We start from the raw sequence: 20,844 nt of genomic DNA on the forward strand, positions 1-20,844 counted from the left end.
TCCCATCCCTCCATCCCTGGCCCCCGGGCCCCCACTGGTCCTGTGTCTGAGTGGGAGCCCCACTGAGCTGGCCGGGGGCCAACGCCAAGGTCTCTCACCTCGCAGGCTGGGCAGGGGTCCGGGCGGCTCCACCGCCGACGCTGCTGCTGCTATTCCTGGTCCTGGGGCCGCTCCTGTAGCCCCCCTCTCTCTTTCTCTGTCTCTCTCTTTCTCTCTCTCTCCTTCACTTGCATCCCTCCATCCTCGCCCTTCTCCTCTCCCCAAACCCCCTCGCTGGGACCTCGGGGCTGACAGGCCTGTCCTTCACATTCATCAGCTTCTCCTCCTCCTATTGTCTTTCACACACACACATACACACACACACACACACACACACACACACACACACACACACTTTCACTGTCCTGTGTGTGGCCGCACCACTAGGTCACCTTCATACACTCCAACCTGCTGTGTTACACAGTATCTGCAAAGACTATTCTATGTGTGTGTGTGCATGCGTGCGTGCATGTGTGTGTGAAAAGGGTAAGCATCTGTGTGTGACAGAGAAAAAGAGGAGAGGGTGGGAGAGAGTAGATAGATAGATTGATAGATTGAGATCGAATAAGAGAGAGAGAGAGGGGTGGGGGTAAGTGAGACAGTCAATTTGGTCAGTTTCATCAAGACAAAAATATGTAAGAAGTAGAATCAGTGTGACTATATGAATGTCCTTCACTCAGAAGACATTGGGCGCTCACTGGAGGAAATGAAGACAAACGATGCAAGACAAAACCTTTCCACTAGATGTCAGTATTTCATTTAAAATAAGGTCGGCCAACTCACATTAGTCTTTACAGGTTCTTTGGAAGGCCAATTGAGACTAGTTGACATAAACATTAAGTGAAGTACATTCGCTCAAAGTCATTCTTTATTTACTATTAACAATAGCCATTAAACAATATGAATGACATGCTAAATCAGCTAAATTGCTGAAATGAATGACTATTCACTGACTTTTACTATTCATGACTATAATAAGACTCATTAATTTCAGACTGGATGTTAACAGCTCGCAGCAATAATAATCGTAACAGGTGTAGCTTGTTAAGTTTAATTAACAGAGAGGAAGATTGACAACTTCAACGTCAGGTAACTTCAACGCCAAAGGCGATAGACCATTCAGTTTAGGCGTACGTCATGTGTAACATTGAGGTATGCTACCTGAATAAATAAATAGTATTTGTTTTTTTACATTTCAAACTTATTTTGCTGTTAACCTACCTTGGAGGCAGCTTCACAGCATCAGTACCAGTTTTTTCAAGAGGGAGAAAAATACTAAAGTTACTTGCGTACCCTACGTAGTTGACCTAAACCTACGCTGTCGCTTATACAAGAGGGGTGTACCCTCCTTACTTTTCAAATGTCATGGAATGGATCGTATTATCAGCGTACATGTTTTGTAAATCCACAACTCGAGTATTATAATTTTTAGGCATTATATCACACAGGAAAAACAACAAAATGCATTGTAACAAAATCCAAATGTAGGTATTGAAGAAAACACGCCCCTATTGCTGTGTGATTGTGGTACGGTCCTTTGCCGTGCCGCGCGGGAGTGGGAGCGCGTGCAGAACACAGGCTGCTCGCGACCAGGACAGGGTAAACATACTACTTTATCTGTGTGTTCGCTCATGTATTCGTGAATACCGCACATAGATACATACATAGTTGAACGTGCATGCATTTCAAAGTGGGTACTTTTTACAGTTGGAATGGCTGCGTTTCCCACGGAGGTCATAGCAAGTTGCTAGCAGCACATGATGTGTTGTCATCCCGGAAAATACACCAACCCGAAATAACTCGTTTGTTTGCTACTAGCCACCTGTCAATCGAGAGAAAGCACATTAATCTGATCAAGTAATGCTACATTAGTCCACGACGAGTTACTTGGAGGGGTTCTGTTGAAACTACGATGAATGAAAATGTCCACGTTTCTATTTGTATGAAGGGGCAAGGGGGGAGGGGTCGAGTAACTATCTGGTTACACACCCACCCACCCCGATAGCTCCTATCACTGCACAAACACTGATGTCTTTAGCGTAGTCAGGTTGCAATGCAATATATTTTTGCCCTCTGTTGCTGTTCCACTATGTTGCTAATCTTTTTAGTCTTGCGTTCGCAGGGACGCTGTTACTGTTCACTGATCCAGCCTGTTTTGAATTTTGTTTCTCCAGTGAGCTAACTCACAAGTGTCAAGATGTCGTCTCGGGATTTCAAACCTGGTGACTTGATCTTTGCCAAGATGAAGGGCTACCCTCACTGGCCAGCCAGGGTAAGCTACTACTCAGTTACTCCCACCTGTCAGCCTGTCTGTCCATCTGTCATCCACCAGTTACAGGTCATGAGTGACTCCCCCCTCCTCTCCTTCTCCCTCTCTCCTTTCTCTGTGTTCTCTCTCTCCCCCAGATCGACGAAGTCCCTGACGGAGCTGTGAAGCCGTCCAATATCAAGTTCCCCATCTTCTTCTTCGGTACCCATGAAACGTAAGGAGCTATTTCCTCCGTCCGTTCCTCACACGTGAGGCCCCAAATAAGAGTCTCATCTCGGGGGTTTATAAATAATAGGGCTAATATTACAAAGCTAACTGTCACTTTGTTCACACGGCAACACAGTAAAAACGTGGCACCACACAACAGTCCCAAACTTAATCCCACAGAAAACGTGCCATCACAAAACTGGACCTTACCGAGTCCCCTCTCCCCTCCTGTTGTTCCAGAGCTTTCCTGGGTCCAAAAGACATCTTCCCCTACCTGCCCAACAAGGACAGGTACGCCAAGCCCAACAAGAGGAAGGGCTTCAACGAAGGCCTCTGGGAGATCGAGAACAACCCCAAGGTGGAGCTGAACGGCCCCAAGGTAGAACCTCCAGTCTCCGCTCTCCCTGGGGAGGCTCTGATCTCGGGCCTCGTTTGTGAAACCGTGCGGAGGGTTCGCGTCAAAAGGTGCCGTATGGACGAAACACGGAAAGAGTTTGGGCACATAAATATTCTGATTTATAACACGGCGCACACGCATGACCCACACCGGTTTCCCTTCACCAGTCACAATCAACTCGAAATCTGGCGCACGCAAGTGAGCGTCTTGCGCCCGCCCTTTTAACGCCCAATAGATGCCTATAAATAGTCAGTGAGATGCCCCTAATTAATATTCACTCATACTGACCGCATGAAAAAAGAAGAAATTTCACCGAGTGTGAAATGGAGGTTCTTGTAGAGGAGGTGGAAGCAAGAGTCGCGCGGGGGCTAACTGGCAAGATCATAGGTTCAATCCCCACCCACGCCACTGTGAAACTGTGCACTCGTATCTGCACGACTGAGGTATCGAAAACGGCAGCGGTTTAACATAATTTGTCCTGATTATTTATGAGGATACATTTCATAAAGTATGGTTTAATAAGTATAGATCCAATTGAATATGATTCCCGATTTCTCATGTCTCCAGAAATGTGCATACACATGGGTCAGAGTTTGCATGGAGGACCGCACATTCTCCTGTCCATGAAGGAAAAAAATCCCATTCTTTTGTGTGTGTGCAACATTTATAAATGAAGCCCCTCGTGCTTAAAAAATGGCCACAGGTGCTTGGCTGGGGAGTGTGGCCCAGTGCCATTGTGCCTTGGTGACACCCGCTGACATGTTGCGTCGGATTGAGTTTCCTCTCACCGGCCAAGTGGAGAGATTGAGTGCACACAGGGGTCAGGGGTCGTCGTTTGTGGTGGCGGCGCTCGTTCGATGTTTGCTTGTCTGGTTCCTAGATGATGCCGCCTGACTCGCTGACGGAGAAGGACTCGGACAGCGGCCCGGAGATGGACGAGGACGGAAACGAGAAGAAGAAATCCAAAGTAAGCGAGGTGTTCCATCACCTGTTCTGCTCTCTCTCTTCAGAATATAGCCTACTTCACCGCTCATCATCTCAGCTTGTGAAGCACTAATGCTTTATATCCACGTCCCGTCTGCTAATGTGATTCTGCTGTTGCTAACCGCGTGCGGTGTGCTGTGTGTGTCGCCCCGCCAGACGCCTCCTAGTGGTAGCATCAACAAACAATGTCAGACTGGATGTTTCATCAACATTTCTTTTTATAAGTCTTAGAAAACAATTTTAAAGTTCGCTTTTACAGAGTTAACTGTTCAGAACCAAGACCAGGCCGGCGGTACCAGTGACAGGCCGCCCACGCCCCGGTTCTGACGAACCCGGTTCTCTCTCCCACGGCACTTGGCGGTGGTCAACTAGTCGCTTGGCAACATTAACCCCCTCCCCTTGGTCCTCCTGTGTCCGGAACATTCAGGTGTCGAGCGATGAGACTGAGCAAGAGAATGAGGAGGAGGAGGAGGAGGAGGAGGAGGAGGAGGAAGGTGGCATGGAGGTCTCTGAGCAGGGGCCCCAGGGCCAGGATGTACGTACAATGCATGATGGGACTTGTAGTTCTGGACCCCCCCCATACACACACACACTTAGAGAGCATGCAGGCACATGGGTGGTGATGACTGGTTCTTCATTGTGGTGTCGTCGGTGCTGGTCTGGCCTGTCCTGGGCACAGCCAGGAGGTGATGGGGGTCGTTGTTGTGGGATTTCTACTCCTTGGCCTGTCATTGGTTGGGGTTTTCTCATCAGTGATAATGACTGTAGTTTTGGTTGTATTTGTATTAAGTAAGTATATGTTTTAAGTATTTTTGGAAGAACATGAAAAAACAGCGGAGTAGTTGGCCACCTCTGGAGTTATAATGTGCGACCACCGTCATGTTTCACAAACCTGGACGTTAGTTCACAGCGGTGGGGTTGTAGTATAGTCATCGTTTCTTGGTTGAGCTGAAAACAGAAAGAGTACTTGAATTGATTTAAGGTGAATAAGGGCTAGATGCAATGATACAAGGTGTCAAGTCTTAACTAGCATGGCATGACGGCACGTGTCCTACATTCCCCTACCCACCCTTCAGCATTGAATGATGCGTTGAAGTAACAGTCCGACAGTTCAACAGTCATCTCTCCATATGGTACCATAGATATTAACGCTTTAGTTAGCCATGTTGTCTGTGACTGTGCGATGCTGCCTCTTCCTAACAAACACGTTATACTTTTGTGTTCGCACTGTGTATGTTCAAAAATCAACTTATGTTTTCCACATTTTTGTTCTTGCATGGCTTTCTGTGTGCTCTGGAGACAGGTAAGTGGTGTCCCGCGCAATCCACAGTCAAACGTTTTCCATGATTTTAGCCAGTTTGATTTACTGACGTAGGCCTATTGGCTTTCTTGATGTATAGCTTTCAAGTCATGCTTTGATGCATTTGAGTGCTAATTCTATTGCTATTGTAGATTTTAGGATCATCTTTGTTGGTTTCCGACAAGTGTGTGAATCTCACTCGCTTTACACAAGACTCTTTCTCCATTCCTGAGCACTAACTAGAAGCCATACTGGGTTGTTTCGCCCAGTTATGAAGAGACCCACTGCAGCATCATGGATGTAGTTCCGCATCAGTCCACTAGATGAGGGCATACCCTCCCTAAGAGCAATCTGGGTGTAGTTTAGCAACAGGCCACTAGGTGGGGCTATAACCCAGAAACCGTGTTGATCTGAGAGATCAGCAAGTGATTTTGTCAGAAGTAGTAAGCGGGTCTCTCCTCTCTAGGACTCCGCCCAAAAGGACTCCACGGACCCTGCCAAGGCCAAACGAGGGAGGAAGAAGAAGGTCTGTGGAGTACATGAGTAAAACCATTCACGAATCCCCCCAAAACTCAGTCATAGTGATAGACACCGTCTTTGAGAACTACAATCAATAGCGAGTGAAGCAGCACGGTAGCAATAGACACGCTACAACATTAGGCAGATTTAACGCCGGGTGCGTGCGTATCCGTCCCCAGACTGAAGCAGACCACGACTCGGAGAAGGAGGACGCCCCTGCCAGTCCCTCAGGTAGAGGCTGGGCCTGTTTCAATACTCTGTTAGAGCATCCTTCTCTTCCCCCTTGCTTCACCCCTTTTCTTTCTTTATTTGTTACATATAACATAAACACACACAGGCTTTTTCCCCTCTACAGTTTGTCCCCTACTGCTACTGTGTGTGTGTGTTTGTGTGTTTGTGTGTGTGTGTGTGTGTGTGTGTGTGTGTGTGTGTGTGTGTGTGTGTGTGTGTGTGTGTGTGTGTGTGTGTGTGTGTGTGTGTGTGTGTGTGTGTGTGTGTGTGTGTGTGTGTGTGTGTGTGTGTGTGTGTGTGTGTGTGTGTGTGTGTGTGTGTGTGTGTCCCTAGGTGGGGCGGGGCCTAAGCGCAGAGGCAGGAAGCCCAAGACTGATAAGATGCTCTTACTCCAGGACCCCCATGGCTCTGGCAGTGACGTGTATGTACACACACACACACATCTGCTGTACACACAAATCAAATGCTCTACATAGCGTGCACTGCCACACACAACTCACACCGACGTGTACAGACCACACAATGTCTGTCTGCTTTGTGCAAAACACTATTTTAATCTCCATTTAGATTTTTCAGTCCAGCTGTGTCCTGCTAATTATATGGCTTGTTTTATGCATTGTGAGGAGAATGTGTGTTTATGGCTAACTAGGTGTTCACAAAGCTCTATTCACATGAGCACAATTTTAGTATTAGTTTTGCTTTATGATTGGAAATATGCGAAGGGTACGCCAAGTTTCTAAATCAAAGCTTTTTGTTCTTTGGCTCTACGTACGCCACTATATGGTATCAAATTTACAATAGATTTTATAAAGGCCCCAGGTATTTAATTTTGAGTTATGTACTGATTGAAGTTCTCAACACACTGATTTCACACACCTGGCATGTGAGACTTGGACAGATACCTTGACTTAAACACGTCGGGTCGTTTTACTATCGGTCAAGATGATAAACGCTCTGCTTTTCTGTCCTCCAATCATCAACGTTCTCCTTCCAGGGACTCAGCGGAGACGGAGAGAAAGAAGAAGAGAACGACGGAGGACAAGTCAAAGAAAGCAGAGGAGGAGAAGAGGAGGAAGAGGGAGGACAGTAAAGGGAAGGAGGAAGGGAAGGAGCCCGACGCCAAGCGGAAGAGACAGGCCAAAGAGGAGAACTCCTCTGAGGAAGAGGACGAGGAGGCAAGTTCTAGAGTTCTGTCTTACTGTTCTGTAGTTCTAGGGTTCTGTCATGCGGTTCTGTAGTTCTAGAATTCTGTCTTACTGTTCTAGAGTTCTGTCTTACTGTTCTGTAGTTATAGAGCTCTGTTCTTTAGTTATAGAGTTCTATTGTACTTGAGTTCTAGAGTTCTTTCCTCTTCTTTACTCCAGAAAAGCGGAGCGGGCCGGAAACGCCAGCCCAACGCAGAAGCTGAGAAAGACGAGAGGAGACGCAAAGACGAGTCTAAAGAGTAAGAGAAGAGCACACACACACAAACACATAAACACGCGCACACACACACACACACACACTCTTCAGATTGATCTAAAGAGTAAGCATAGTAGCTCACACACACACTCCACAGATGAATCTAAAGAGTCAGTAGCTCTCACACACACACACACACACATAAACACACACACACATAAACACGCGCACACACACACACTCTTCAGATTGATCTAAAGAGTAAGCATAGTAGCTCACACACACACACTCCACAGATGAATCTAAAGAGTCAGTAGCTCTCACACACACACAGACATTCCACAGCCTCATCTCAATTCAGATAGGAGTTACCTCAGCTGGTCAGATGCTCTAACCTCTGGGCTCTCTACCGCTCTCTACCTCTGGGCCATCGACCGCCCAGTCAGAACAGTAGCTCTGCATCTGTCAAAGCTTCAACCATCCGCCTCCTTCACCTGACTTAACCTGCCCAGACATGGAGCCTCTCTGATAAACCCCCCAAGAGACACAAACGTGCACATGAGAACGATTCTCCCCCCGTCAGAAACATTCCTCTGACCCGCTGCTGTTTCCTTGACAGACAAAACAAAGAGGACGGGAAGAAAGGAGAGGAGAGGAAAGGTGAGAAGAAAAAGGGTGAGGTGTTTTTGTTTGTTTGTTTGTCTGTTGGATGATATTTTGCGTACCGTGCACTGTTAAGCACGAAGAAATAACATGAGGTGAGTTTGTTTTCTCCACCGGGGCGCACCGTGATTTAGCGTGGTTCATGACCACGAAGGACCAGTTTGAACGGATCAAGGATCAATGTGGTTGTTTAATCCGGATGTTTCTCTCTCTCTCTCTCTCTCTCTCTCTCTCTCTCTCCTGGACACAGAAATACCCACAGAGTCGCGGCTGCAGAGGTTGCACGGCGAGATTAAAATCTCCCTGAAGATCGACAACCTGGTAATAATCAGCCCAGACGTGTCCGGCGCCAAGGCCAGTTCACTGATCGGCTTAAAACCCACTGAACCGCGTTCTGCGTTTGCACAGGGAGGCCTTTAAAACCGTCTTCTGGGTCTTTAAAAGCCGCCAGGCGTTTCAACGACGACCTTGCTTCCTTCCTCTCTGCCTCCGGGTCATTGCCAAGCACAAAATGTTCAGTTCGTCTGACTTTAACAGTTGGTGTTGGTGGTGCTTGTGGTGTAACAGTTGCCGTTGGTGATAGCATTTTGGGCCATTTCTGAGATTAACGTCTCTCTCTGTCTCTCTCCAGCTATTTAGGGATACGTCTGTCTGTCTCTCTTTCTCTTATTGATCGACAGTGTCTATTCTTCTGTATCTATTGTGCCTGTCTTTCTATCCTTCTATCGTATTTATCTCTATCGCTCTATTGTTCTATCGTATGTCGAATATCTTTACATCTTTCTATCAGTCTGTCTGACCACCTGTCTCCATCCATCCATCCATCCAGGATGTGATCTGTCTATCTGTCTGCCTGACCACCTGTCTCTCTCCATCCCTCCATCCAGGATGTGATCTGTCTGTCTGCCTGACTACCTGTCTCTCTCCATCCATCCATCCAGGATGTGATCTGTCTGTCTGTCTGACCACCTGTCTGTCTCCATCCCTCCATCCAGGATGTGATCTGTCTGTCTGCCTGACCACCTGTCTCTCTCCATCCCTCCATCTAGGATGTGATCTTTCTATCTGTCTGTCTGCCTCACCACCTGTCTCTCTCTCCACCCCTCCATCCAGGATGTGATCCGCCTGTCTGTCTGTCTGACCACCTGTCTGTCCACCCCTCCATCCAGGATGTGATCTATTTATCTGTCTGCCTCACCACCTGTCTCTCTCTCCATCCAGGATGTGATCTGTCTGTCTGCCTCACCACCTGTCTCTCTCTCCATCCCTCCACTCAGGGTGCAATCTGTCTTTCTGTCTGTCTCACCACCTGTCTCTCTCCCCACCCCTCCATCCAGGATGTGATCTGTCTGTCTATCTGTCTGTCTGACCACCTGTCTCTCTCCCTACCCCTCCATCCAGGATGTGATCCGTCTGTCTATCTGTCTGTCTGACCACCTGTCTGTCCCCACGCAGGACGTGAGGAAGTGTCTGGCGGCGCTGGACGAGCTGGGCGCTCTGCAGCTCACCACCCAGCACCTGCAGAAACACAGCGAGCTCATCGCCACGCTCAAAAAGGTCCGGGCGCCGTCCACAGCACATCAGCGCTGGCCGCCTGCCGCCGCCATCTGTGTGACCAGTGTGTTTCCTGTGTCTTATTTGTATGTGCGTCCGTGTGTGTGCGTCCGTGTGTGTGCGTCCGTGTGTGTGCGTCCGTGTGTGTGCGTCCGTGTGTGCGTCCGTGTGTGCGTCCGTGTGTGCGTGTGTGTGTGCGTGTGCGTGTGCGTGTGTGCGTGTGTGTGTGTGTGTGTGTGTGTGTGTGTGTGTGTGTAGATCCGTCGGTTCAAGGCGAGCCAGGACATCATGGACAAGGCCACCATGCTGTACAACAAGTTCAAGAGCATGTTCCTGGTGGGGGAGGGCGAGCAGGTCCTCAGCCAGGTGCTCAACAAGTCGGTGGCCGAGCAGAAGCAGCACGAGGAGGCCAGGAAGGGGGCGCTGAGGAAGGCGGAGCAGGCCCGGGAGCAGGGCGCAGGTAGGGAGGGACGGAGGGACGAATCTAATGGCCGCCAAGCGCTAGAGGTGTGGGAGAAGGGAGGGAGGATTTTTCTCACAGCTAGTATGACTAGGGCTTCTTCTTAGAATGTTCCAGAGGTGTAGTTAGTAGTAAGTATTAGTAGTAAGTAGTAGTAGTAGTAGTAGTAGTAAGTAGTAGTAGTAGTAAGTAGTAGTGGTAGTAGTAGTAGTAGTAGTAGTAGAAGTAGTAGTAGTAAGTAGTAGTAGTAGTAAGTAGTAGTAGTAAGTAAGAAGTAGTAAGTAAGAAGAAGTAGTAGTAAGAAGTAGTAGTAGGTAGCAGTAGTAATACAACTTTATTAATCTGGTGGGGGTGATGTTTGGAACAGACGATTCTCCTTCACTAAGCTCTCAACCGAACACAACTGGCAGCCATTTTGAGTGGAGCGCTATGGAGCGCTTGGTGAACTGATGCGGATTGGTCACAGTAGAATGCACCTTAATGTAACAGAATTTGTGCTTGCTGTTTGTTTAGTAATGAGGTCCCTGCATTTCTGAAGGGCGGTGTTTCATGAGTCCCTTCTGGTGAAGGTGGATAAGGAGACCTTTCCCCTCCAGGCTAAAACCTAGCGAGGAATATTACCCCCGGACCGAAGACCTGAGTCTCAATCGCACCATGTTGATATTAAAATGTTATTGCCCCTGCCGACCTTCAGTTAATGCCCTTCGTTGAAGGCCAGTTCAAATCACTGAGAAGCCAGTGTTGGTTTTATAAAGGAAGTCTCTGGAACACACAGGCAGTTAAAGACGTTTTATTAGGTGCAGGTAAAAGATTAACGTTAGGATGTTAAGTCACATCTTCATCAGTCATGACTCGTCCTTCCTGATACTACTGTCGTCCCCCTGAGAGACACCGGTCTGCCCGTAGACGCAGGACGAGGACACCTGGTTCAAGCCAGTATTGGTACTGGTCTGTGGAAGTCGTCTGTTCTAGAGAGAGACGTCTCTGACAGATGTTAAATTGTCTAGCGTGTTTGTGGGCGAGTCATGGGCCGTCATCACACAGGCGTTCTGTCTGTCTGTCTGTCTGTGTGCCACAGACCAGCGGAGGCTTCTAGAAGAGGACCACACACTCACTGGGGTGAAATGTTTCCGTCTGTGTGAGTTGAGTGGAATATTGACGACATGCTGACAAAGTGTGTGTGTGTGTGTGTGTGTGTGTGTGTGTGTGTGTGTGTGTGTGTGTGTGTGTGTGTGTGTGTGTGTGTGTGTGTGTGTGTGTGTGTGTGTGTGTGTGTGTGTGTGTGTGTGTGTGTGTGTGTGTGTGTGTGTGTGTGTGTGTGTGTGTGTCCTCTTGCAGATAACAAGGTGACAAACGGTGACTCCAGCCCAGAGGATAAGAAGCAGGAGACTGATAGAGAGAAGCCTGTAGAAGAGGCCTCCACTGGAGACAATAGGTTAGACACACACATAGACGCACACACACACACACACACACACACACACAGCCAGACAGTCTAAAGGTCAGACAGCCAGCAGGGCCCAAAGAGTCCTCTGGCAGAAGCAGGCCTAAATAGTCAACACCTCCACACGTTTGTTATAAAATGAAATCTACCACGACTAATGTCTAATCTCCTCAAATGATGTCACCATCTGTTTGCCATGGCTGGGATTTAGTGTTTTTATATATCCATAAGGCACCTGTAACATTCTCGTGGCTTGAACTTGCTGTTGTGACTGTCTTGCTAGGCCACCCTCACAAGAGGCTTGAGTTTTGAGTTTTGCGTACTTAAATACAAGTGAAATTTGAAAAAGCGTACTTCTTAAATGTTTTTTCTCTCCTCAGTGTGTCGAAGCCTCAAGATGAGTCCACTTGAGGAGGAAGATGAGTCCACCTGAGGAGGAAGATGAGTCCACCTGAGGAGGAAGATGAGTCCACCTGAGGAGGAAGATGAGTCCACCTGAGGAGGAAGATGAGTCCACCTGAGGAGGAAGATGAGTCCACCTGAGGAGGAAGATGAGTCTCACCTGAAGTGATGTTTTTCTGCTGTGTAGACCAGACCAGAGCCAAATAATATTTTAAATTCTTCAATCTGGGCTTGATTGAGCTTGCCTGGTGCAATGGAACCAATGAAGGTGCAAAAGCTCTGTGAGGTATTTGAATGGATTCCAAATGCTATTTGACTCTGATCCTGCTGAACTGCACACAAGAACAGTTCCATAGTCTGGATAAGTTTCATCTTTCAAGAGAGACTCAAGTTTTCATCGTTATATATGCCGGGGGTACAGTCCAGTCATGCTTGACACAGGAGTCCTAACAATGAGCAAGTCTCCACCAAAAGAAGTCACAATTCTTCTTTTTCTGTTTGCACTCTCACAAACCTCTATAGGAGGCAAGATGGCAAGTTAACTTTTTTTTTTACTTTCCTTTTATAAAAGTATAACCTCCCCTCCCCAAAAGTGTATTATTATTCTACACATCAACCCATCCCCAATATTAGCAATTAAGCGTTGACTCCCAAATTATACGATTTTGATATCAAGTTTTAAAATATTTTACCAACTGTTTTACAACATTTTTTTAAATTACAATTTGAGCATTTTACATTATACAAATTCAGTTCCGAATAACCTGTTTTGCAACTGAATTGAAGCCCCAGTGAACATGGTTGGAAGACGCATCTGACATTTGGGAAGACTAGTGTCTAGTTACTGATAGTTAAGTCACATTTCTTGTGAATGATTAGTTTAGCACATTTACTCCTTTTACATTTACATACTGACATTACTCGTAGTATAGATGTACATATTTCTTAACTACTGCTGCACAGAAAGGAAATACTACTCGATAGTTTCTCCAGTTTATTTTGCCAAGAAAGTGCTTTTTACCCTTCTCATCCACTACTCGGTTGCCTGTCTTAAAGTGGTCCGTTCTGTAAATAAGAGTATTTTTGTGCCTGTCTTAAAACCTGTTTCTGTTCTGTATCCATTAATAAAGCAATGGTTCATAAACGTAACTGTTGGTTTCACGTTGTGTCAGGTACCTGTGTTTCATCATTAAATGTAATTGGTGCTTCCACCTCAACACCTGCCTGGTCCAGGATGTCTTCAGACCAGCCTGATTTCACAAACTCACATTCTGTAAACAAAGAAACCTGAACACTGTGGTCGGTCTGGTCAGCAACACTAAGATTTTGGTGTTCTGGATTTTTTGAGCGAACTATCCCTTTAAATTCCAGTTCAATGAGAATCGGGGGGGGTCCATTGGAATCCATTTGAGTTGGTATATCAGGCCTCTGCCACATTAACACTGGAGAAACAGGATCTGATGCATGTGAACAAAGTTTATTCAGAACATCCTCATTAACTTAACACATATCTGGGAGTTCGCAACAGTCGACCGTTCGGTCAAATAAAATACATTGCTCATCTTTATATCAGGTGGTCCGACAGGAGCTCCTTCAAGCTGAGCGGAGAGGTCAAAGTGTGTGCGGTTGGGGGGGGGTGGGAGCCACAGTCCGTCTGGGGATAAGGAGTAGGTGGACCCGCGCCTCCCTCCTTGGCTGCCAGAAGGCAGGGGAGAGCCCTGGTGAGGGCCCCTGGCTGGAGCATGTTTGAACACAAAAAAAGCTGGAAAGGGCGCTTCACTACCACTTGTGGGGACGGGAGCTGGATTTCCACCTGGGCCTTTCAGCAACGGCTATTATCGTTCATTAAAATGACTGCTCTTCTGAAATATTCGAAATAATGAGCAAAAACAATGCAAAAATAAATGAAAATACATAATTCTATACACAATTTCAAACAAATTAGAAAACTCATTTTAGTTGGTTTAGCATGACCATGCTATTTCTCCGGCTATTCTCTGATATTCCACAGGCATAGAAACAGGCAGCTCTCAGTTGAAGGCCCCCGGGTCTACATAGACGTAGGCTCTGAAGTCCCCCATCTTTACGCCTTTGTCGTCATAGTGCATAGTCCTGAAGCAATTCTCACAGAAGAGACAGGGGTCAACAGGGGCGAACTCGTCGTTGGTGGTCAGCCACCTGGAAAGGACGAAAAGGGAACGAAATGAATACGTTTGTATGTGTGCGTATTAAAAATGTTTTAGTTACTTTTACCAACTAGCAGGATATAATGTCTGTCAACCAATAAGGTTGTGTGGCTGTCGGATGGTAATGGAATATAATAGAACCTTTAGAACTGTCTAATCTGGTTTTTGAACCCACCTGGCAATGTACAGGCGACAGACAGCGCATTTCTTGGTCATGACTATGTGCTTATGGATGAGGAGGGGGTAAAGCCTTCTGTCCAGACAGTCATCCTTATGAACGAACCTAGAGAAAGAAAGTCAAATGGCACTTTAACAAATGAATGAATGTCCCCCATCTAAAGGGGGTGTCTTCATCATGTCCTGGACGTGTCCTCAGAAAGGGCTATATGTCTCTACGTTGTGCTTGTGTTTCAGCCAGGCCAATTCAAATTCCATGTCTGAGTCTGGATCCCTTATTATGAAGAAAAAAAAAAACCCTACTTGAAACAGTTGCATCCTTTTTTTCTATTCATTCACTGAACTACAACCCCCACCCCACTAAGCTCGGGCCTTGTTTCCATGACGCCGCCGGCTGACCTGACGTCCGTGATGATGATCAGGTGCTCGCAGTCGCCCTGGTGACAGTAGAGGTAGGGGTGGCCCACCTTCACTGTCAGGTCAGTGAACCTGGTGTCCTCCATCTTGGCCTGGCGGAAGGGTGGGTACCCGCGACTCTCGGCCCACTCTCTGGTGGTCCTGGATGGGCAGGAGAAAGAGAACAGAAGAACGAGAGAGAGTCAACGTGAGGGAAAAAATTTGTGAAGGAAGCGTGGGGCCCAAACACAGAGATGAAAATCTATCAAGGTGCTTTTTAGGTGCATTTGATTTGAGCTGAGAGCGCGCCCTTTGGGGATTTTCCCATTGGTTTCATTGTACCGGGTGAACAAGATGAAACGCACCTCAAGATTGACAATTGACTAAACTGACATTTATATACCGGCGTCAAGTATAAACCAGGTTTGTGCGCTTCGGTGCAACTTACGAGCTGATGTCCCGGCATTCTGGGAAGCGCATGTCGTTGTAGAAGATGTGCTCGAAGTAGAAGAAGCTCGATTTGTGATGGTCCTGAGACAACAGCAGGCGATTAGGGCAGGCAGAGACACCTAACTCCTCCTGAGCGCATATCTTATTTACTTGTGACAGGGACAACGCATAAATGCATACGGAGTAATAAACATGTTAAATGTACCGAAAGTACTGCCTACCTACATACCTTCCTCACTGCTTTAAAAGAGAGTGTGTGCGAGTGAGTGAATGAGTGTCAAATCACGGATGAAGTCCGTGTGTGTGGGTGTGTGGTGTGTGTGTGTGTGTGTGTGTGGTGTGTGTGTGTGTGCGTGCCTGCCTGCCTCTCACCTTGCTGATGTAGCCCGGAGCTATGTCGGGCGTGTCGCTGAACTCGCCGAACACGTGCAGGTCGCTGACGCAGCAGATGGCGTCCCTCAGCTCGGTCAGGTATTGGGAGCCCAGCACCTGCAGGGTCATAACGGGCCGCTTCAGGCGGAACTGGAAGAAACCAGACAGATCATAATAGGATCTAATGGAAATGGGACTGAATAGAATTGGTAGGGTTCGGGGAAGGCAAAAATGGCCACTCACTCTTTCAAAGATGGCTGGATAGTAGGAGTTGATGGTCAGAATGATCTCCCCTTCATGGATCAGGTCGATGGGGTTCTCTGGCCTCTTACCCATCCTTAGGCTCTCCTGGAGTTCACATGCAGACGCACGTCAGTATGGACGATATAATATATAAAGATCCATCGGTCAGGTGTCTACATGTACACTAATGTCTATAGACTATAGTCTTCTCATGAAATATAGGCCCAGGTATAAGGTCAGAGGTGAAGGTTTGTGAGGAGACTGACCAGTCCATCTGAGAAGAGGGCGTGTTTACAGATCTTATCTATCTTCAGGGTGCTTCTGTAATCCTGTTTCTTCATCCTCTGGCTGTTGAGATGCAAACAAGGCAAAACAAATCATATTATAGTGATGATAAGGCGTTTGTATACATGTGTAGTGTATAGCCCTAATTCACTTGTGGTAAGGGAGTTGTTCGTGATAATAAGTGGAAATGAAAGCTAATAACGGAAGTTAAATCTTACATTAATGTTTGGAGTTGGGGGTCTGGTGGCACCAGTTCTGTGTCTGGAGTCTCGTCGTTGGGATGACAGCGAAGAGAGTCGAGACTGGAGAAAGGGAAGGTGGAGGGAGAAATGTATTCAACTTAAGCCTCTCAGTTCTGTGCACAAAAACAATAGCATTAGAATCGATTAATCTTTGTTTTAGCTAGTTACCTGCAGATGGCTTTCAGCTCCTTCAGCGTCTCAGGTGCGATTCCAGATTCCTGGACGAACTCTTGGTCAAAGGTGGTTTCGTCCTTTTCCTTGTAGGAATAGTAGGTTGGGTCTAGCCTCATCAACCACTCGTTTACAAAGGAACCGATATGAAACGGTGTGGTGTTTATGTTTTTATATTCATCCACTGGTACGTTTTCGTTCATGTTGCCACTCGCCGCCATTTTTGTTCAAAACGACGTCAGGCAGGCCTGATGGGAAGTGTAGTCTGAAGAGAAACCTCCAGGGGGCTTGCTTGTGACAAGCGTGGTGACTGATGGGAAGTGTAGTCTGAAGAGAAACCTCCAGGGGGCTTGCTTGTGACAAGCGTGGTGACTGATGGGAAGTGTAGTCTGAAGAGAAACCTCCAGGGGGCTTGCTTGTGACAAGCATGGTGACAAGCAGGTGAGCCCGGTGTCTCCTCGTTATAAAGGTACGTTAATTTCAAAGGGAACGCACCATAGACATGTGAAACCGCTATCATTGGTCATACATAATCAAAGATACTGTCCAAAACCTGAATCTAGCGTCAGCTGCCCAACATGGCTTAACTTGCAGCAGATTCAACACATTTTCAAATTATAGAAAATCACTCGAACGTAATGGTCATGATAAATTGTAGTAAAATTTACAAACTAGCCCCCTGATTCCTGATTCCCCCAAATCCCCCTGATACCGTGGTTGGATGTGGAGAAAGTGCTTTTGCAGATGCTCAGATAGTTGTGTAGTATTGGGCAGCGAGTCTGAGGAGTCAGCTGAGCGCCGCCCCGGGGGGAGGAAGAGGAAGCAAGATGGAAGGGAACAGAGACGAAGCAGAGAAATGTATCAATATAGCCACTAAATCACTCGAAGCAGGCGATAAAGAAAAGGCGTTGAAATTCTTGAACAAAGCAGAAAAGCTTTATCCAACAGACAAAGCTAAAGGTAAGGGGGTTTTCCGCTGGTTTGGTCGAAGCTAACGTTAGCCGGCAGGCTGGCTATGCTAAGCGGCTAGCTAGCTAGTACGTACTAGATAGCACTGTCTACTTGATGCACTGGACAACCATGACTGAAATGTATTGAAAATGGTTGAGTTTATCTGTTTCGTTAGTCATTTAACGTTAGCAGAGTGTTGTAAACATGACACAGTGGCTACATGGACAAACAGGTCATTCACTGATGTGTCCCTTTAGCTCTGCTTCACACGACCAGGACAAGGAGGCTTGAAGCTAGGCTAGGTCTAGCAGTACTAGGCTAAGTCTAGCAGTACTAGGCTAAGTCTAGCAGTACTAGGCTAAGTCTAGCAGTACTAGGCTAGGTCTAGCAGTACTAGGCTAAGTCTAGCAGTACTAGGCTAAGTCTGGCAGTACTAGGCTAGGTCTAGCAGTACTAGGATATTAGTGGGTTTAGCCTTTCGATAGGTAGGTATACGAACAGAGGGCTTCGTGGGAGATTTGTGGATTTGTCACGCGTGACATTTAGCTGGTTAATGTGGTTATAACGTTGTAGCATCGCCAGCTCGGTCATAATTCACTATAAAATGCTATGCTGGATAAATAGGCCCAACAGTTAGCCTGGTATCTAGCGTTAGCTGACTGTGCATCGTCGTTTTTGTGGTGTTATTGATGGCTCACAGTTGGCCAATGTTACTGCACTGCTGGCTGGCTTTTCTGTCAAGGTCAAAATCCTGATGTATCTAGAGATCTGATGTAGCTGAGATCTTCCTGTCTGGTTTATTCCCCACTGGATCGATGGTTCACGTTCTCCTTTGATGTTCTGTTGACAACACACCTAAGCTGAACCTCGTCATCAACAACTGTCCCCGTAATCTGTACGAGTCTCAGAGCTGCCGTGATCTAGCGGCTAGCTGGCCTGGGCTATTTTTTCGTTCATTTCGTCTCCTTTCACTATAATATGTTGCCAGACTTGAAAACGCTTGTTTCGTGGGTGGAACATGTGCTCGCATAACCATTTGCATTAGTCTATATTGAATCGACTAGCTGGTCAGCTACAGTAAGTAGTCTATTGCATGGAAAGAAGTGGTCTGCTGTTATTGCAAGGGACAGCTCCATGGTGCTGAATTGAAATGAGATGTTGTATTGAAGAATCAGATCGATGCTCGTGATTATGGACAAGCAGCAATACCCCTCTCACTAGAAATCACAACAGGAGGACACCTGTCATGGGTTTATGTGAACTTGGGTACTGTCTGAAAATCCCATGTTAGGCTACCTCTCTCTCTCTCTCTCTCTCTCTCTCTCACACACACACACACACACACACAAACACATAGTTAAACATTAGCACAGTTGCATATTAATGAGTTAAACTTTCTCTCCACGGCAAAGCCCTGCCTGGATACAGTAATGTCCTATCTGAGCCGCGGGGGAGAGAGACGCGCCATGTCCATCCAGAACTCCCCCCGCATGCCAGGGTTAGGGTTAGTAGTGTTGCTAGTTCAGTAGCCTAGCATGTGAGCAGCTGCATTAAGGAGATTTGCTTGGGAAGAAAGGGGGAGGGAGGAGCAGACAGGCAGGAAGAGGTAAGGAGAGACAGGCGGTCTCAGGCCGCAGACCGCCTCAATCCCTTGAATGATTGACCCTGTGCTGAGCAAAGAGTAGTAGAGCATTAGCCGGGCAGGATCAGGTGAACCATCTCCCAGCCACCGTCAACAGGTGACGAGCGGAGGGAGAACTAGCCTCTGTTGAGGCGTTGAGGCTGGGATATTTATTAAATTAATAATTCATATTTAACATCGATGTTCTTGTTTTGATTGTGTTCATTTTGGTGTGCGTGTGTGTGTGTGGGCGCGCTGCAAGGAAGACTGTTTTCAGAGATCAAGAGCAGGAGGTGGAAGGAGATCTGAATATAAGGATGAGCTTGCGTTGTGTGATGATAACCAGCCGTCTTGTTGTCTCTTAACATTAGGCTAACTCATTTTTCCACCATCCCATCATCAGATATATCCCAGGCCTGTCAGTGTTGTGCCTCCGGTGTCTTTCTGCCCAGCATAATGGTCCATCGGCTGGCTTGGCCTGGCTTGACAAGGCCCTGGAGGAAATACAGAGATGTCTGTGGGTAGACCTAAGTGGTACTGTAGGCCTACACAGTTCTGGGAATCAGACGGAAGAAGATCCATATATAGCCTAAAGATAACAGAGCTCCATTTTGTTTCATGTCAATTATCTGCCAAGTTTATGCCTAGCAGATGCCTGTTCAGAATGGTCTGGAAGGGCTAGGCCATGACGAAGGAAGATGAATACACATTGTACAACTCTATGAGGGTCCGCAGTGAAGGAGAGGTCCTAGGCTGCTGTAGTCGGGGCTTGCTCATTGTTAGACCTCAAGATCAGCTGAAGTCTTTGTGCTGGCCGAGAAGCTTAAAGCAGTATTACACAGCAGACCATAGCTTAATATATAGGCTATTACACATAGCCTGAGCCGTGGTATTTAACAATGGAATTCTTCCGTTCTTATGGCTATGAATGCTGGGAAATGTAGGCTAGTTTCTCTTTAAATCTCCCCTCATGTTGAATTCCTCAGGTGTTTCTGTGATTGCGGGGCCTGGATCAGGCTACTGTGCTGCTGCTGAAGTTGGACGGTTGCTACCAGGGAGGAATTCACATCAAATTATGACCCAGCAATAATAATGAGCCCCTTATTTCCCAACTAAGCAAGCTGGGTGTCAGGCTGATGGTGTGGAGCGACGAGGGAATGCTGCTACACAAGCCTCCTCAGGCTCCGCCTCTGAGTTACTAGCGCCCGTTTCTTCTGTCCTGAATGTGCCATGTTAAGCCATGCTCACTCTATCTCTCTCTCTCTCTCTCCCGTGTCCAGCCTTGTTGGACGCGTTGTCCAGGAACGGTAGCTCGGCGAGGAACGGCGCGTACTGCAGACGGCCGGCAGGCGGCCCGGAGGGCTGCGGCGCCCGGCCGGACAAGGGCGTCCAGGAGGGCGGCGGGCAGGAGGCCGCCAAGAGCTTCACCAAGGACCAGGTGGAGGGTGTGCAGAGGTGAGGACCAGACAGCTACCCGACGTCCTTCTCTCTCACGCTCCAGCTCTCTCTCTCACCCCCCCTTCTCTCTCCCTCCATCTCTCTCTCTCCTCTCTCCCTCCAGTTATCTCTGCTCCCTCCCTCCATCTCGCTCTCTCCTCTCTCCCTCCAGCTCTCTCCTCTCTCCCTCCAGCTCTCTCTGCTCCCTCCCTCCATCTCTCTCTCTCCTCTCTCCCTCCAGCTCTCTCCTCTCTCCCTCCAGCTATCTCCTCTCTCACTCCATCTCTCTCTCACCCCCCCTTCTCTCTCCCTCCATCTCTCCTCTCTCCCTCCATCTCTCTCCTCTCTCCCTCAAGCTCTCTCCTCTCTCCCTCCATCTTTCTCTCCTCTCTCCCTCCATCTCTCTCTCCCTCCAGCTCTCTCTCCTCTCTCCCTCCATCTCT

The 20,844-nt window shown here is 47.5% G+C and overlaps 3 protein-coding genes across 3 annotated transcripts in view; 2 read left to right on the forward strand and 1 right to left on the reverse strand.

Moving 5' to 3' along the window:
• Positions 1 to 2,212: 2,212 nt before the first annotated feature.
• On the forward strand, positions 2,213 to 12,956 carry psip1a (PC4 and SFRS1 interacting protein 1a). Its single transcript, XM_084454459.1, has 16 exons — positions 2,213 to 2,311; positions 2,446 to 2,522; positions 2,756 to 2,894; positions 3,793 to 3,879; positions 4,324 to 4,431; positions 5,663 to 5,722; positions 5,895 to 5,946; positions 6,280 to 6,367; positions 6,941 to 7,121; positions 7,311 to 7,390; positions 7,967 to 8,007; positions 8,261 to 8,331; positions 9,466 to 9,567; positions 9,823 to 10,024; positions 11,363 to 11,459; positions 11,849 to 12,956. The coding sequence occupies exons 1-16, from the start codon at positions 2,237 to 2,239 to the stop codon at positions 11,877 to 11,879; spliced, it is 1,491 nt and encodes a 496-aa protein (XP_084310585.1). The 5' UTR covers positions 2,213 to 2,236; the 3' UTR covers positions 11,880 to 12,956.
• An 878-nt stretch (positions 12,957 to 13,834) lies between these two features.
• On the reverse strand, positions 13,835 to 16,613 carry snapc3 (small nuclear RNA activating complex, polypeptide 3; the record flags this gene model as incomplete). Its single annotated transcript, XM_084454460.1, has 9 exons — positions 13,835 to 14,048; positions 14,232 to 14,339; positions 14,633 to 14,791; positions 15,078 to 15,160; positions 15,452 to 15,601; positions 15,695 to 15,799; positions 15,961 to 16,042; positions 16,198 to 16,281; positions 16,390 to 16,613. 9 exons carry the CDS (start codon positions 16,611 to 16,613, stop codon positions 13,901 to 13,903), a joined length of 1,143 nt encoding a protein of 380 aa, XP_084310586.1. The 3' UTR covers positions 13,835 to 13,900.
• A 591-nt stretch (positions 16,614 to 17,204) lies between these two features.
• The window catches only part of dnajb14 (DnaJ heat shock protein family (Hsp40) member B14), a 15,625-nt gene continuing 11,985 nt past the window's right edge, over positions 17,205 to 20,844 (forward strand). Inside the window, exons 1-2 of the mRNA XM_084454761.1 lie at positions 17,205 to 17,352; positions 20,245 to 20,419. Coding sequence (XP_084310887.1) covers positions 17,220 to 17,352; positions 20,245 to 20,419 — 308 coding nt within the window. The 5' untranslated portion in view covers positions 17,205 to 17,219. The remainder of the gene's footprint in view (positions 17,353 to 20,244; positions 20,420 to 20,844) is intronic.

The sequence above is a fragment of the Borostomias antarcticus genome (assembly GCF_949987555.1).
Source record: "Borostomias antarcticus genome assembly, chromosome: 20".
In the NCBI taxonomy this organism is placed as follows: Eukaryota; Metazoa; Chordata; class Actinopteri; order Stomiiformes; family Stomiidae; genus Borostomias; species Borostomias antarcticus.